Source organism: Podarcis raffonei, chromosome 3 (genome assembly GCF_027172205.1).
Source record: "Podarcis raffonei isolate rPodRaf1 chromosome 3, rPodRaf1.pri, whole genome shotgun sequence".
In the NCBI taxonomy this organism is placed as follows: domain Eukaryota; kingdom Metazoa; phylum Chordata; class Lepidosauria; order Squamata; family Lacertidae; genus Podarcis; species Podarcis raffonei.
Window position 1 is genome coordinate 85380329 of NC_070604.1, and position 18557 is coordinate 85398885.

The 18557-nt window shown below is 44.1% G+C and overlaps 1 protein-coding gene across 1 annotated transcript; it reads right to left on the reverse strand.

Moving 5' to 3' along the window:
* Nucleotides 1-6881: 6881 nt before the first annotated feature.
* YIPF3 (Yip1 domain family member 3) lies at nt 6882-18436 on the reverse strand. The gene is made up of 9 exons (XM_053382861.1): nt 18232-18436; nt 16303-16503; nt 12459-12565; nt 11404-11449; nt 10987-11079; nt 10610-10741; nt 9542-9655; nt 8310-8433; nt 6882-7331 (listed from the first exon to the last, which is right to left on the reverse strand). Exons 1-9 carry the CDS (start codon nt 18325-18327, stop codon nt 7210-7212), a joined length of 1035 nt encoding a protein of 344 aa, XP_053238836.1. The 5' UTR covers nt 18328-18436; the 3' UTR covers nt 6882-7209.
* Nucleotides 18437-18557: the final 121 nt, after the last annotated feature.

Here is an 18557-nt window from a genome sequence, read left to right on the forward strand (position 1 = left end):
CCGCCGCCTCCCCAGGCGCGCTGTCCTGCCCCGGGCTCCACCTCCAGGCCCTCCCCGCCGACAGGGGCTGTGCGTGAGGCCGGGGCTGACGGGATTTAATCTAGATCCAGGCGCTCGGTTGGTGGAAGACGCCGGGGCCCGGCGGGGTCCTGGAGACCTCCGTCTTCCCTCTCGGCGAGATGCTTTGCGCCATCTCTTGGATGCGACTGTGCGGCGGATCGTGGGCCGAGCCGCACCCTGTGACCCAGAGCCCCAGACTGACCTTCAAGGGAGTGGGCTCGCGGGGGGGTGGGATTGGGACCAGCTTTTTCCCGCTTCTTCGGCAGCGATGAGAGAAATGAACTCTGCAGTTGCTCAGAGGCGCCCCGTTTTGACGGTGCAAGTTCCAGAGCAGGGAATCTGCCGCTTAGAATAGGTTCGGATGGGGGACTCTCCAAGAGTAAAAGGAGGCATGTCTGTTTTATCTGTCTAGCAGTTTAAACAGCAGCAGCAGCGGTGGCTGGTAGATCCTTCCCTGTTTCCAGCACCACGTTTCCAAAATGGCTGAGAAGTCAGGCTTGGACATCCTCCGCACCCCTCACGTCCAGGTCCTTATTCCCAGCATGACCTCTCCTGCAGTCATAAAGACAATTCCCATATCTTCCTTCTTTTAATGGAAGTACTCATGGGAATTTTTTTCTATATCTGTAAGTTTTTAATAGATCTGTTCTGTTTATATATAGTTTTGATTATATAAATGTTTAATTGTTTTTAATTATTGTTCTTTTCAAAAAGTTTTTAGCTGTTCCTATTTTATCTGTAAAATGCTTTGAGTCGCCGATAGGGAAGAAAGCAGGAAATACACACATACATACATTCAGCTTTAAGAATGTCATCCAATTAAGTTTATTGTAGGATTTATGCGAGTGGATGAGTGGAACAACCAAAATGATAGCAAAAATAGCCTTTGGTTCTCTGAGTGGCTCTGCTCTGCTCCTGTATTCATGAACTCTACAGGAGCAGCAGCAGCAGCCAAAGGGCAGTACTGTACAGTAGAGGTTTGTACTGCATTAAAGGATTACACATCTCTTAATCTGTGTTTCATTTTACCTCAACTTTAGGTGTAAGCAGAAATGGAGATGCAAGATAAAGCAAGGTCTGCAACTGAAGGAGCAGGAGTGTTAACCTTTTGTATATGAGTATATCCACCCAGAGCAGGCCAGAAGGACTTCTTACTGCCATTATGGAATGAGGGAATTGGGGAGGAACCACTTTGCCTTTCCTCCATTGCTGCTTAGAACGGTCTCCCAGAACACCTGTGTGATCCCAGCTCTCTTCGCTTACTTCAGCAGCAGCCTCCCCCAACCGGGTGCTGGTCAGTCCCAGTCAGCTCCAGCCAGCATTCCCAAAACATTTGGAGGGCACCAAGTTGGGGAAGGTGGACCTACAGGTAACTAGGCCCATAATCAAGCCTAAATGTATGTGACTGAGTTGCACATTCTCTGCCTGTTTACTCCTACCTCTACTTCCTTTACCTGCCTTGTGTCATTGTGTCAGATTTTTAACAGCCAGTGCCTCAGGGCAGTGACCTGAGCCTTTTCTGTAACATTCCTTATGTACACACAGTGCTAACTAATTAGCAAACAATTTATACTTCACTTAAGTGCTGCTTGCCATGTAGACTGAAGGAAAGTGAACAGAAGCAGCTTTTTACAGGAACACAGATATGAACACATCTGATTCAGTTTGGAATCTGTTTACAGCTGAATTAGATATTCCTGAAGGGGTACATTCTACTCAGCCACCTTCTGAATAGCTCCATCTGATTAAACCTGGGACGGTTGCATGAAAATCATGTGCTCTTCCAGTGTGCTAAACTGACAGTGGATGTTGACAGCTGGAGAGGGACGGGGAAGGAATTTCTTTTAGTGAATTAATAGTATGGGCCTCAGCTAAATGGATGGGTGCATGAAGGCTCTGTGAGCAATAGATCTCATCAGCCATGCCAAGTCTTGTTGAGTAGCCCATTCTTACTGTTATAATCCTGTTTCCTTTCTGTGCTACTACTGCTTGCTCCCAGTGATGACTGCTCTTTGTGTTCTTATGGCATTGTGGATGTACATTCATGGTACCATATGAAGACATGGTGACCAGAAGCGTTGAAGTGCCCACAATCAAGAGGAGCTGCAAGTGTGGAGGAAAGCAGTAGGTGTGAATAACTCTGATGACAAGTTCTTTTTTTAGCAATAGTGGTGTTAAGGGATAGGCTGGAAAAAAGAGCCAGGAAGCTGAAGTTCTTCTGCTCTGGCAGAAAGTTCAAAGGACAGCAAAGGGTAGGAGGCATTCATCCGCAGTATGCTCAGTGATGCAGTTCTCTGCCCTGAGGAGTTTGTGGTCTAAACTAATCTAGCCATGATTTTGCTTTTCCTCAGCTGGAGGGTGGCAGCTGGTATTAAAAAATAGCCTGGCAGGCACAATTTTTACAAAGAAGCTTTGCTTACTTCAGCAAGCATACTGCGCAGGGCTTTTTTGGCTGCAGCTCTCTGCAATTAATTAAATGCTAGGAACACAGAAGAAAGGAGCATAAACTCCCGCTACTCTCCCCTTCTTCTTGGGCAATGGGTTGTAACATCAAGGGCCCTAGGAGCTTTGTACCAGGGGTGTGGCGGGGGGGGGGGGAGCAAAGCCCAGAGATAATGGCTAGAACAATAAATGATGAAAATGTTAGTGGGACTGAATGGGGTTGGGACTATTAGGATCATAAGCCATGTAAGTAGAGAGCTTTCTACATATAACTAATCTGCTAATGCTGAGTCCAAACTCCAGGCAAAATCCATTTTGTCTTGTAATTAAGAGGTAGAATAAAATAAGGACTTGAGCATTGGTTGCAGGATAAATGAGAAGAATTAGAAGACGCAGAAGTAAGAAACACAATATTGGGGAATATAATAGCCGCTTTGCAGTTTGCAATAGATGACCTGGCTTAGGACTTGCATTTCATTTGATTCTCCAAAGGCTGCACACAGTAACCAAAATAAATAGTAGGACAAGCCAGAGAAGACTCAGATGACAACCCCGAAGCTTTGACAATATGGTCTGCATAATTGATGTAATAACATCCTATGGCATGAAAGGTAAAGAATATCAGGTGCCTGCCATTTATCTGGTGATTGAGCACACTCCAAATTATCCAAAGTGCTTCTGCCAGGAAGGTACTGGACTAGGCCATGTTAATGGTCTGGTTATATACAGTTTTAAAGATCCAGGGATAAAGGCATGCAAAGAGTTCCAGTCTAGAAATAAAGCAGCTTCATGAGATTTATGGTTCCTCACTAATATATTAATTAGGCCAAGCTGTTCATGATAGGCTTGCATTTCAAACCTTTCCTTCTTTTTTGTAGCTCTTCAGTTGCTGTTGGAACACTTGCCGAGCCTAAAATATTTGAAGCCAACATAATAAAATTAGGAAAAGGTAGCATAGAGATTTCAGCTTTGAAAAAAAACCTTGATTAATCTTAAGCAATTAAATCCCCACTTCAGATTTTTTTAATGGTAACTAATCAGCCTCCATCTGAAAACAGATTGCAGGATGGTTACCAGGGTAAAGCAGTGAGAATGAAGCATCATTTCAGCACTTTGGACCAGCACATTATTTGAGACATGGATGTTACAACTCTGCAGCAAAATCAGTTGCAATTTTCAATTAAATTATGTCTCATTAGAAAGACTGTTATTAGACATAATAGTGCAGGAAAGAGGACTCCAGGGATGTATCCAACTTCTGTTAAGAGGTCATCATTATTGCTTGCTAACTAACTGCTGACATCTTCCCCTTCATTCCCCACCCTTGCTTTGAAGGTGACAGTTCGTGATATCTTCATTACCAGGCCCATTTCTTGTCTGTTGGGATCTATGGCAGGGCTCATAGAATCATATAATTGAAGAGTTGGAAGGGGCCATGAGGATCATCTCGTCCAACCCCCTGCAATACAGTAATATTTCTCCCAACGTGGAGCTCTGATTGGGTGGAAGCATCCATCCTATCCATGGAGAGATTCTTGCTGCTGATGGGAGATAAAACAGCTTGGATCTGAACCTTTTGGGATTTTCCTGCTGGTTTTTCCCTCCCCCTCCCCCCTCCTTTGTAGTACAGTCCAACATGCTATATCTACCTCCATGAAGCTCAGCACTGGAACCCCATAGGGACATGTACTGAGTCCCTACCTGTACTCATTGTATACATGACTGTATTTCATCTGATCCATCCACTGTAATTAATAAGTTTGCAGATATAATGGGTCTAATTACAGGTGGAGATGAATCAGTGTATGGGGGGAGGTTCAAAAAGTATCTACATGGTGCTTAGAGAATAACTTGTACCTAATATTAGCAAGACAAAAGAGATGGTGTTGGACTTTCGGAGGAAGAGAGGGGAACTAGCCCCATTATATATCGGGGGGGGGGGGGTTGTGTGGAGAGAGTCTCTTCCTTTAAATTCCTGGGAGTTTACCTTAGTGAAGACCTCAATTGGAAAAACAATATAACTGAGGTGATTAGGAAGGCCCCACAGGGACTCTATTTTCTCAGGGTCTTGCGAAAGAACAATGTTAAACAACAATTGATGACCTCCTTTTACCGGTCCACAATAGAAATTGTCCTTATATTGTATCAGAGTGTGGTACGTTGGCTTGACAGTCACAGACAGAAAGTCTTTACGGAGGGTGGTGAACACATGATATCATGGGCTGTCCTCTGAGCCCGCTAGATGACATCACAAGGGATCATTGCCTTAGGAGAGCGAGAAAAATTCTCAGGGACGATTCACACCCCAGCCAGCACCTCTTTAATCTTCTACCCTCGGGCAGCAGATATAGAAGTCTAATCAGTCGTACCAACAGGCTAACAAACAGTTTCTATCCGTGGGCTGTTAGGCTGCTGAACGGAAAATAATATAGTGCAACTGACTTTCGGGGTTGGTGTGTTGTGCAACAAGCACACAGAGTGCAATGAGATTTGAGTGTTTGGGGGGGGAGGGAGGCTCGGATAATTTCATTGTACACAGGTTGTACATTGACAATAAAGGTATTATTATTATTATTATGTTGCATACCACCTGGGAGGGCCCCTGCACCCCCAGGAATGGCTTGGGGAATAAGAGATGTATTGGGACGTTGAGCAGGAAGGTTCTACTAGGCAATCAGGACTCAAGCCGTGATTCTTCAGATCCAAGCCTGTGCACAGATGAGAATGCAGGGCTAAGAACTGTCAGTGTATGTATGTGAGTGAGAGAATTAAATTAAATATTTTGAGTACATACACTCATTTGGATACTTGAGCCCAACCTGCATAGCTGTCCACCTGTCCAATGTGCCAGCCGCTGGGCTTTTGGTGTGCAGTATAGGCCATGTGGAAGATACAGCAGCATTTTTCACCACCCCCCCATACCGTTTCCCACATGGCTGGGTTATTTAAAATAAAGAATGTGGTAACCCTCCCATGCAGACATAGTTTCAAATATATGGTGGCAAATCTGGTAAAATTGTTCCAGTTGTTCTGACAGTACCAACTATTATGTTACCGTTTTCACCAATTTCCACAAGTGAGAATGGTTTACCACTATTACAAGTTTTATTCCCTTATTGGCTAAGGTACTTTGTAGGAAACATTGGCCTTATCACATTGAAACCCAGTAATCTGAAAAGGCACTGGAAATTTAGAAGGATTTGTAAGGTTCAATATTCATGATACACCCATTAGTGTTAAGAGTTGCATTTTATTTATACCATTTTTTCAAAAAACAGAAACCTTTAATCTTTTTCTTGTTAAATGAATCTCAATCCCTCTTTTCTATATCCCTGATTACGTACTGGCTCCTTAAAAAAAGGAGAGAATTAGACCAGGGCAAAAAAATAAATGAAAGTGCTTTGTGTTCTAATGGAAATTGTGAATAGAATGTACCATGCCACATGTATCAGCAAATGTAACCTAACTAGTTATGGTAATTATGGTCTAAAAAAGGCTCAGCTTTCTGTTATCCAGAGATTAATAGATCTGGATTTTTATCTGAGAATTTCAGCTGTTAAGTCTTGCTCTTCACTATTCCAAAGCAATATTCCTAATTATGTAACTGTGAAGGCTTCACACTTGTCAACATTAACTAATTACAAAGATAGGACAGCATTTAAGTTGACTTGTTTTAATGATCTGCTCTCTGCTTCACTAACTGGCCAATTTAATAAGATTCTGCTTAATGAACATCTTTGTTCCAGTGCAATCAGAGGCTTGTGTCTAAACATGTTATATTCAGAGACCTATTGAAATTAATGGGCCTAAATTAGTCATGTCCATTATTTACAATAATACAACTCAGTAAATGGAATATGTGGGTTATGTCCTTTTGTTCTGCAATTTCTGTAAGGAACCCAGAGAGATTTATTCTGTATTAATAACTCAGAAAAGCCAGTGCCACTGGTATTTCTTTTTAAATGATGACTTTTTCCTTATTATTGAAAAGTAGCTAAATTCTGCCCTTAATTCCTTTCAGGCTCTCATGCAAATTTATCTGTATTCTTAGACTAAATCTCCAGATTTAGGAAGGAGAAAGTGTGGAGGACAGCAGCAGTTGGGAGAGAACACCACATGGACAAGGGGGAATTAAAAGAGGCACAAAGGGTTGACCACTCATATTAATCTGAGATCTGGACAGGCTCATAGCCTGCCATTGTTTGCATCAACCAAAATCAAATGCTGCTCACTTGAGGGAAGCAACTTGGGCAAATGAAATTATAGCCCCAGTTTTGGTTGGATTTTAGAACATAGCAGGAGAACAAACAGGACAGAACTATCTGCTCTGCTCTTCTTAATTTATGACGTGGGTCCAATGGAAGAGATTGCTCAGAACAGACATCCATTAAATTTAATTCTTCCCTCAGCAAAGAAGAGGATTACAAGTACACAGGCTAAAGAGACAAGAGCAAGAACAAAGGGTGTATGGAGGAAAGTGAATGAGCTATGCAATCCAAGCTAAGTGGGCCAGAAAAAGAGCTTTGCCCAGTACAATCTGGCCAAAACCGGACAAATACATCTTCTCTCTCTTCTGCTGCTCTCCGTTTCCAAGGGGAGATCTGCAGATAAAGCCAGGTCCTGCTCCCGTTACTTTGTCCCTTTTCCCAGGTAACAGCAACAGAGTACATGACCTATGTAGAGGCAGGGGGCGCACAGTCTGTAAGGCTATAAGTTAAGTCCAACTGCTTTGGTTGTCATGTTCCGTACCACAGAGGAAACAGCTGGAATGTCTCTGGGAACTCTCTGAAAAGGAGGGATGTTGGGTCCTTCCAACGTGTCCAGGATGCCTGTGAGAAAAGGAACAGGGCTAGTCAATATTAAATGTAGGCTGTACTTACATCAGTTTTGTTTCATATTACTCTGGCCCTTTGCTGATTCACAGCATTAATATCTTCAGCCTCCTATACGCGTGTGTCTTCCTGGATGTTATTTTTCTCAATACACATCAAATCTGCAGTTCAGTGAAGCAGTTGGTCTTGAGATGGAACTGTGTATATACCCAGCTTCCAGAATCATGGTGTAGCTGAGCACTGTGCTCTTCATAGCAGATGACATTAGGAAAGTATTTTGCTACATGGGCAACATGCCGCAGATTCACTCTGCCCACCAAGGCAGAGATGGGGCAATGCAAGACTGCTGTCGGTTCAGGCTGAATAAAGTTCAGGATTTGATATGATAAGCAGTACAACTGTTGCAGATCACAAGACGTTGAATGCAAGTGTTAACACAGCAGACTGTACAAAACATCAACTGTTTCAGTGCACTCTCAAAGCTGCTTGAAAAACAAGCCTCTATCTACCTGATCAAGTTCCGTACTGAGTAACACAAACAGAATCTACTCCCTCTCAGACATTTTAGGGACTCAGAATTCATTGCTTTTATTTGTATAACATGAGAGTCAGTGTGTATGTGTCTGTGTGTGAGAGAGGTGGCTACTTATTGGGTTTAAATAATGTCATATACATCTGTGCATTCATCACTTGTGACAAACGTGTGCACATTTACCATGTGCAGAAGTTTCAGCTCTGCAGGAAAACCATTATGTGTGAAAGGTCTCAAAGAAGGAATGGGGTTCAGACCATATAATTTATGAAATCCAAGTAGTGATCTGCTCACAGGGAGTGGAAGATGCGGCATGAAACAGAGAATCCTTTGGGTGATGTTCTCACAGAGTTCTGAAGCCTTCATTTCAATGGGGCAAAAACTACAAAGAGCTGGAAGTGTGTGCTTCCAAAAACTTACTAGCCAGCATTGATCTCTCTTACCTTCTACAACCTTGTGATAAGCGAAGTGCAGATAAAGGAGGAAGAGCATGTGCAGGGCAGCAAGCGCTCCACACAAGATGAGTCGCTGGGTATGCCCCACTGTGCGTGACACCAACACAGCAACCTAGGAAAGACATATCTCATAGGTTTCTCAAACTCTGGCTATAAAACCCAAAGTACAAATGCATAAGGCAACAGAGCTATCATTTCCTATGGCAACATTTCCCACAAAATTCACAGGCCTAAGAGGTACAGGGATGTGTGGTTTGGTTTCACATGGATGAATACACTTTTAAACCTCTCAATTCCTTCTTTAAATATTTCCTATAGCCGTGCCTCCAAGTGCCACCAGAGTTTGGGTATTTAAACCAGATCTCATGGGCAATGTGTCGATGGAAAACTGAGAAAGCAGCTGTTGCCAGCTAGTGATATGACAAAATGGTGCATGAGGTTAGCAGAGGTCTTTGGGAATCCACACACCACTAAACAAGAGCCAGTTCTTACGTGCTGAAATGGAAACGAGATCCTTAGTTTCAAAACACAACATCTTTCAAGTCTCCCGTTACCTATAGCCAAAGCAGAGAGGGAGGGATTCAACCGCGTCCGAAAAGCACTTACATCACCAGACCTGTGATTCCTTTTGTTAGTATTCTTTATGTGTATTTGATGGATGGCTAAAGTAGCCACCATTGTTGTCAGCATCCATCTGCCCCGAGAGACAATGGAGTGCGCCTCCAGGGGTGAAGGCAAACCACTGTGTTAGCATCACCGAAGTGACCTCCCTGGGGTGCAAGTACGGGCAGCGTGCATGGAGGTCTTGGGCTGCCCAGACGACAAGACCTTCCCTCTCAGCCTCACTGATGTGGTCCAAAGGAAAGCATAGCAGTATGTTTGGAACCACCTTGACCTCAGGAGTTGCCAGAAGGAGGCATACAAGGCACCATCCAACCAGAAATAGCCACTATATAATATGGTTTTAATGCTATTCAGTCAACATACTTGGAATGATAGAGGTGCTAATTTTGAGGGAGGCATTCAATGGCTGATGAGTGCATAATACATTAAACATTTCATAACCTAGGGCAGGTATACACAATCTACCGGATGCTAATAGAAAAAGGGATATAGAAGGAAGTGGCGGTGGGGGGAGAAAATGCAGCTACTAATTCTTACATATCTCTGAACAACTCCTAAAAACTGATATGCATGAAGCATGACATGCTGTTACTCACCATTCTTAATGTGGAGAGGCCGCCAATCACCAGCCAGAAGATATAAAAAAGGGAGTGGAAGTGGATGTTGTAGGTGACAAAGAGGGTGATGCAGTGCCCAAAAAGTCCATAGCCCTGTGTGTAGGAAGGGAACCCATTAGAGACAAGCATGAGGGCATGTGAAAACCTCCAAGCAGAAGCAGCAGTATATTCTGACTGCATTTTCTCACACAGCCTAAAGTGCCAGGAGCTGTACAAGTCAATGTACTGCAGCTGAATGTCAGAATTATGCCTGGCTACTAGAGCTATTAGACAAATGTCAGATTATGCCCAAGGCATGTCTGAATATATTATGGGGTTAATCACTACACAGGCCTGGAGAGTGTTTGGAAGCTAACGAGAATGGCCTAATTTCACAGTCATTGTCCCTTTCCAGTTTATTTAAAGCATTATTTAAAACATCTCTTTAACCAAAGAAGATCAATGACTTGACAACCTCACCACTGCACTCAAATCAACCCCAAAGAGAAAGAGCTGTTGCTCTATACTTGGTGAAGATACAAAACTATCTACCAAGAGGGAAATTCACAGTCCTCTTTAGACCGCGGCTGGGGAACTTCCAGCCCGCATGCGTCATTAGCTTCCCCAGCCTTTCCTATTTGACCCACCAGACCGTTTTGTCAAGCCACGCCCATCTGCCAATCATCTGGTATCATGCATGATGTCAAATGTGTACATGTAAAAAGGTGGCTGAGCCAATAGGGCCTTTTGAAACACCAGCAACTGTGGTGCACCTGGCTTCTGAAGCACTGGTGCTCAGATGTCAGGAGTTCAATGCACAGTGCAAAGCTCTTTGCAAGCCCCTGCTTGAGGATTTGATGTCTCAATGGTCAACTGACTATTGGGTCTTCAAAGCGCTGTGTCACCCGATTTCACATGGATGCCAGGTACCTGCCCATCTCCTGCCTAATCTAGCCCATAGGGTTAAAGGAGAGTAAAATTGAGTCCACTGGCTGGATCCAGTTCCCCACCCCTGCTTTAGACACTCTCGGAGACTGTTAGTTGATTGGAGAGCTTATTCTTACTTACCAATAGCGACAACATTTGGACCATGGTGATCTGAGCATTGCACAAGTATGCCAGGAAGTAGATGAAGGAGGAGACGCCTATCCAATAACCAAAACAGGTGCCAATTGCTGTACCCATCAATGTGCCTTCCCTCTGTTGAAAAAGCAAGAGAAGCTAGAGGAGCACTCTTTTCAAACTGGAAATGGGACTATCAAGCAGTAATTGCCATGAAAGTCAACTGGAGTGAAGTCTGTAGTAGTAATTATTTGCACCTCATACACAGAACTCTCTCTCACCATAGAACGTTTAAGATACTTCAACACTCCTGTGCAGAAAGTTCAAAAGCTAAATAAGGCTCTGGATAGGAACATGTCAGGAAAACCAGCTCTTTTGCTTACAATGATAGTATCAGATGTCTTCATTCCATGGAGCAAGATGGCCACCAGTGTGAAGACCAGCATGAGGGGACCATAAAGTTCACCAGCAATCTTCTATAAAAGAGGAAAGGTGTAATTGATCAGTTGGGTGGGATTTTAACGACACATGAATTTGTGAAGAGGAATACAAATGCAGAAAGGAACAACAAAAGTATGGCCCCACTATGTCTGGAATAGGAAAGCAGTCAACCTGCCCCAAAGAGCTTCTGACCTACGGATTCCACATCCGAGGACACACCAATGCACATCCACACTGGCACACAGGTAGAGTACCTCACCAACTTTAGAGAGGGGGAAAGTGAAGCAGAGCCCCAGCTAAAAGCTCCCTGCTCTTCTGACACAAAAAACGTAAACCTATTATCTACCACACAAACTCACCTGGGGAAAATTAATCATCTTAACAGGTATCATAGACTCCAACAACCTAAACGAGAACAAGATGTGCACGAGAGAGTTAATAGCTATGAACAAATGAACAAGCAGCAAGGTCTCTTAGAACAAACATCTCATTTAAAATTCACATACAACTAGCAGACTAAAAATCAGGCTATAAATTTAAAAAATAAATAAAAATTAACTTATGACAGATCTGATACTGTAGATCAAAATGTTAATGATGGAAGGCTTCATATCTTAACATACAATAAAAACTTAATGTCATTTTGCAGTTCACTTGGTGTCTGAGTGTGATGACAGACTTCTAAAAGCTGCTGGGACATCGTAGCAGCACAGGAGTGTGAGAAGGGAAGTGGAGGAGTGAGACAGAGGTAGGTTGGTGGGTTGTTCAGGTGAGCCATGGAGGAACCATCAGGCAGGACAGGGCAGCTTCCCAGCAACCATCCTGATCTGCCACCACCTCCCTCCTCACTCTCTGTTGCTAAGGATGAAATAGTGTTGCTAGTGAGGCTGGCAGTATGAGCAGGAGGAGGTCTAAGGAGAGGGAGGGTGGGTATGATGAGGTCTAAAGGTAGTAGAGGTGGTTGGCAAGGTTCATGGGGAGGGTTGGCGAGGAGAGAGGCAAGAGCAGGGGTACACCCCCAGTCTCATTAGCATGCCACTAAAATGGATACAAAGCCTGGGGTGGTTGGTAGGTGGGAGATATATACAACCCTGATCCTGTCTAATTCAAAAGATTGAAAATGAAAAAGTTTGTAATAAATGGTTTGAGAAATTACAGCACAGCTAAAAGAATTCTTGAACATCTCCCCTAAAGCTGCATTATAAAAGGCTGGTAAGCAAAACGGATGTGTGGTACTTGTCTCTATAATCTGAACAGCCAGCTTATTAATAACAAAGATGTGGGGTGCCAGGTAACTGCTTTCTTAAATGAATTGTGCTTCTGTTATTAACATAATAAACAGCAGCCTTTGGAAAGCCACTGGTAGACAAGGCAAAGCTGGAAAAGTGGAAGGATGAACCTGCCATTTGCTTACCTGTTCCGAACCTGGTTTGGCTCAACATCAAAGTAGGGCCTAAGGATATCAATGTTGGCATAGAGATTGAAAGCCTTGGAGGCTTGTCTCTTTCCTGCTTGCCACATCTAGAAAAGAGAGATTGTAAGAAACTGAGTTCTCCTTTCTTAGTGCTGATGACCAGATTATTGCATTGAATTCTACAGCTTTTGCAAAGGGATCAACATTCATGCCATATTTTGGAATGCACCACACACCAGTGATCTTTGTGCAACAGAAATTTATGCTGTTATGAAAGTTAAGACAGTAGTTTGGAGCTGTGGGTAGAGACTACTACCTCTGCAAATGAATGCGGAGAAGGCTCAGGCATGTTGCTGATTCTTGCTCAGTTTCTCACGAGGAATGCAAGATCGTGCAATAGGGGGGTGTCATGCCTGGCCAGACCCAGTGCCAGACATGAAGCCGTTGGAGAGTTAACCAGACAGTCCACAGGTTGAGGACCTTGAGGAACAGGCAGGGACTCATGGAACCAGTGCTGAGGATTCTTTCAAGGGGCCCTGCTGAAGGAAGGCTTGGAGCTGTCAAAGGAGCAGGTGAAGCCACCCATCAGTTCTTGAAAATGCTGCCGCCAAAAGGGGCAGGTTGAAGAGGGATGACATAACATAGGTCTTTGGACCCAAAGCCATGGCAAGGCTTGTGAAGCATCTACTTGTGAGTCCCATAGAACTCCTTTACTACCAGCAGTTGTGGTTAGGGTGTGGTCTAGGAAGCCAAGATATAAGGTCTCCCTCTTGAGCCCCATTGGAAACAATGCAGGTCTTCAGCTCCTTTTCCGTGCCTGAACTCCTATGATATTCAGCTTTGGCTGTTGCCTGACCTTTCCTCTGGATCACATTTTGGAACTAGACTGGTTTCCAGTGCTTGAATTTGGCTTACTTGGCCTGTGCTGAACCTTCAACCCTGCTGCCCTTATTGAGTGTTTCACGAAGAGGCTTAGAATCATAGAGTTGGAAGAGACCACAAGGGCCATCGAGTCCAACCCCCTGCCAAGCAGGAAACACCATCAGAGCACTCCTGACATATGGTTGTCAAGCCTCTGCTTAAAGACCTCCAAAGAAGGAGACTCCACCACACTCCTTGGCAGCAAATTCCACTGTCGAACAGCTCTTACTGTCAGGAAGTTCTTCCTAATGTTTAGGTGGAATCTTCTTTCTTGTAGTTTGGATCCATTGCTCCGTGTCCGCTTCTCTGGAGCAGCAGAAAACAACCCTTCTCCCTCCTCTATGTGACATCCTTTTATATATTTGAACATGGCTATCATATCACCCCTTAACCTCCTCTTTTCCAGGCTAAACATGCCCAGCTCCCTTAGCCGTTCCTCATAAGGCATCATTTCCAGGCCTTTGACCATTTTGGTTGCCCTCCTCTGGACACGTTCCAGTTTGTCAGTGTCCTTCTTGAACTGTGGTGCCCAGAACTGGACGCAGTACTCCAGGTGAGGTCTGACCAGAGCAGAATACAGTGGCACTATTACTTCCCTTGATCTAGATGCTATACTCCTATTGATGCAGCCCAGAATTGCATTGGCTTTTTTAGCTGCCGCGTCACACTGTTGGCTCATGTCACGTTTGTGGTCAACCAAGACTCCTAGATCCTTTTCACATGTACTGCTCTCAAGCCAGGTGTCACCCATCTTGTATTTGTGCCTCTCATTTTTTTTGCCCAAGTGCAATACTTTACATTTCTCCCTGTTAAAATTCATCTTGTTTATTTTGGCCCAGTTCTCTAATCTGTCAAGGTCGTTTTGAAGTGTGATCCTGCCCTCTGGGGTGTTAGCCACCCCTCCCAGTTTGGTGTCATCTGCAAATTTGATCAGGATGCCCTTGAGTCCATCATCCAAGTCGTTGATAAAGATGTTGAATAAGACCAGGCCCAAGACAGAACCCTGTGGCACCCCACTAGTCACTCTTCTCCAGGATGAAGAGGAACCATTGATGAGCACCCTTTGGGTTCGGTCAGTCAGCCAGTTACAAATCCACTGAGTGGTAGCATAGTCAAGACTGCATTTTACCAGCTTCTTTACAAGAATATCATGGGGCACCTTGTCAAATGCCTTGCTGAAATCAAGGTAGGCTACATCCACTGCGTTCCCTTCATCTACCAGGCTTGTAATTCTGTCAAAAAACGAGATCAGGTTAGTCTGACATGACTTCTTTTTCAGAAATCCATGCTGACTATTGGTGATCACAGCATTCCTTTCTAGGTGCTCACAGACTGTTTGCTTAATGATCTGCTCCAGAATCTTCCCTGGTATTGATGTCAGACTGACTGGGCGGTAATTATTTGGGTCCTCTCTTTTCCCCTTTTTGAAAATAGGGACAACATTTGCCCTCCTCCAGTCTGCCGGGACTTCGCCTGTTCTCCAGGAATTCTCAAAGATGACTGCCAGTGGTTCTGAGATCACACCTGCCAGTTCTTTTAATACTCTTGGATGCAGTTCATCTGGCCCTGGAGACTTGAATACATCTAAACTAGCCAAGTATTCTTGTACTATCTCCTTAGTTATTCTGGGCTGTTTCCTCTGCTGAATCATTTGCTCCAAATTCTTCAGGTCGGACATTGTTTTCTTTATTGGAGAAGACTGAGGCAAAGAAGGCATTGAGGAGTTCAGCCCTTTCTGTGTCCCCTGTTTGCATTTCACCATCTTCTCCTCTGAGTGACCCCACTGTTTCTTTGTTCTTCCTTTTGCTACGAACATACCCATAAAAGCCTTTTTTGTTGCTTTTAACCTCTCTAGCAAGCCTGAGTTCATTCTGTGCTTTAGCTTTTCTGACTTTGTGTCTACACGTGCTGGCTATTTGTTTGAATTCCTCTTTGGTGGTTTCCCCCCTTTTCCATTTTTTGTACATGTCCTTTTTTAATCTTAACTCAGTTAAAAGTTCTTTAGATAGCCACCCTGGCTTCTTTAGGTACCTTCCATGTTTCTGTCTCATTGGTATTGCCTGAAGTTGTGCTTTTACTATCTCCCTCTTAACAAACTCCCAGCCATCATAAATTCCCTTTCCTTTTAGTATTACTGTCCATGGGATCTCACCCAGCACTTCCCTAAGTTTTATGAAGTCGGCTTTCTTAAAGTCAAGAAACTGAGTCCTAGTATGCCTGGCTGCTCCTTTCTGCTGTACTGTAAACTTCAGAAGAGCATGATCACTCGCGCCTAATGATCCTTCCACTTCTACCCCACTAACCAGGTCATCAACATTGGTTAGGACCAGATCTAAAATAGCTGTTCCTCTTGTTGCTTCTCCCACTTTCTGGACAATGAAGTTGTCTGCAAGGCCAGCGAGGAATCTGTTTGACCTTATGCTCTTGGCTTCTTCCTCTTGGGATTGAGACTCTAGCCCCGGAGGGAATCCCCTGGAGCATGACAGGGGGATATGCAGTTATTTATTTTCATAAAATTTATTTATATACTGCTTGATTGTAAAAAAAACACATGTCAAAGAAGTTTACAAGTCTAGCTTATGTTTCTCCAACCAGAAGAGAAATAAACGGTCTGTTTTCTACTGTATGGGTTAAAAGAACAGGAGCTAAATCTAAATTTGGGTAATAGGTTTTCATAAATCTTGCATGCAGTCTTGCATGCATATAACAAGGCCTGTGGCCCATGTGCAGGTCACAGAATATATGTTGTCCATCTGAGAAAGACAAATGTGAACATTGAACCCAAGACTATGCTTTGGAAGAAACGCCAATCATTGTCCTTAGAGGATTACAGTCAATGAGCTTGCAGGAACCAGCAGTCTTCTGGGCTTAGAACTTCTTCACAGCAGAGAATCAAGAACAAACCAATTATAATGCAGCTTACCTGATCAGCTACTTGCCGACCCAACTGACTCTTAAAGCCCTTCATTCCCAAGAACTCGCCATCTTCCTCATCTGCAGCTGCTGCCTCTGCGTCCACTTCTTCTTCTTCCTTCATGCGTTGGTGTATCTCACCCATGTCTTCAAAACTGGAGCCAGATGTATCATCCATATTTTCCATATCAATTACAGCAGAGCCCCCGCCCTGAATAATGCAAAGATATGCAAAGCATTAAAGGTAGCTGGGTGCCATTTGCTGTGCCTGGCTGACACCCAAGGATTACTGAAACGCATGTGCTTTGAAGCCTCACAATAAATCTTAAGGATAGACAATATGTTAAGGAGTTTAACAATAAAGAGTATTTTTATTGTAAACACCAAATTAAACATGTATTAACAATTTCTGCTAAAAATGTGATATTAACAATGTGTCACTTACGTGAATTGCGTATTAATTCATGCTTATCAAAATAATACATAAAAAGTGGTGCCGACCACCCCCCCCGGCAAATGGTGACTAGATATTCTGTTTTGACACCCACAACCCAGGTGCCAGAAGCCATTTGGGTCCTAGCGCTTCTATCCCAGTTTCTAACACTGCTCTCACCTAAACCAGTCTGTACACTACAGTAATTATGGGTGCTCTCACTACTTAAAACAAGGCCCTGATGATCAGGAAGTGGGCCTTCTCAGCTACAATCCCACACCTCTGGAACGTTCTCAAGGAACCTCGCCTTGCTCTCACCTTGTGGCACAAGGTGGAGATTTTATTTTACTGAAGTTTTGAATATGTTGTAAGCATAAATATTCATAGGACAACTTAACAAAGCCTAAAATGAATGATATTTTACCTAAATAGTGACACAATTTGCTGATACCTGCTAGTCAAAATTTTACATTTTACAAGATGCTGCTTCCCCACTTCTCCCCTATATTATATATGGGTCCAACTTAAACTTCAGGAAAAACTTTCTGACACTAAGAGCTCTTTGACAGTGGAATGGGCTCCCTCGGGAGGTTTTTAAGCAGAGGTTGAATGGCCGTTTGTCATGGATGCTTTAGCGGAGATTCCTGCATTGTAGGGGGTTTGGACCAGAAGACCCTCAGCACTCCTTCCAACTCTACAAGTTTATGATTCTATGACTGAAGCCATAAGTAATACATCGGTAGACCTGGCATCCATGCCTGAAACTGACAGTCAGCTCCTTAAACCGGAACATCTTTCTCCCTGAAGTACATTTTGGTTGGATATATATATGTGTGTGTGTGTGTATACAGATTGCTAAAAACCAAGAACATTTTGCCGTCCTCCAATACCAGATGTGGCAGTTTCAAACCAACTCCAGCAGGGCTGGAGGAAAGCAAATACCACTTATGACTGCAATTTTAATCCTACTTACCTGGGAGTAAGCCCCACTGAATTCAACAAAACATACTTCTGAGGAAACATGGTTAGGACTGAGGTGTACGGCCCTGACTGACAGCCGCCAGCTATGAAAATAATTACTACTTCCCCTAACTTTCAAGTAGAAGAGGAGCATTTGAAGCAGGTTGGTGAGTTGTTGTGGTTGGTCTTAATACATTAGATAGACAGATCTCCCTCTTTTGTAATTCTAGCCAAACGTTGCGGACATAAATGCCACCTATGTGTTTTCTTTTACTCGGACTGAAGCTGATCTGTGGGGTTGGATCTGACCATAGTTTACCTCATTCCTCATCTAATATTGTAAATTCCATAGCATCTTGGCGGGTTGGTTGATGGGCTTTACCCCGAATCGGGGTAATTTTCCATGATTATGTGAAGGGTGGCAGTTACTCCGGGTTAAGTTACTCCGGAACAGGGCAGCAAACGTAACCCGCCGGGTACATACACCATCGCGGATGGGGCTCTATCCTGCACCCCTTTTCTCTCCTCCCTCCCTCCTTCGCATACCTGCATGTTGTCCTCGAAGGCTCCCCACTCCGGCGCCGCCCCAGGACTCCTCGCCCCTCCGGCGCCTGCGGCCGTGGGCACCCCGGGTCCGGACATCTTCCTGCCACCAGTTGCGGGGAGCGAGCAGGCGCCCGCCCTCCTGCCTCACCCCACTAGCGGAGGATACAGGAAACCAGGGCCCCGACTGGAGATACAGGGAGAGGGACCCGGATGTAACGAAGCCAAGGCAACCCTCCCCAATAAGGTTATGGACCGTCCCAGCCAAGCTGAGGACGTGGAGACTTAGGAGCTCTCGCGACATTTCGTGACAGGCGACCTATCCCTTG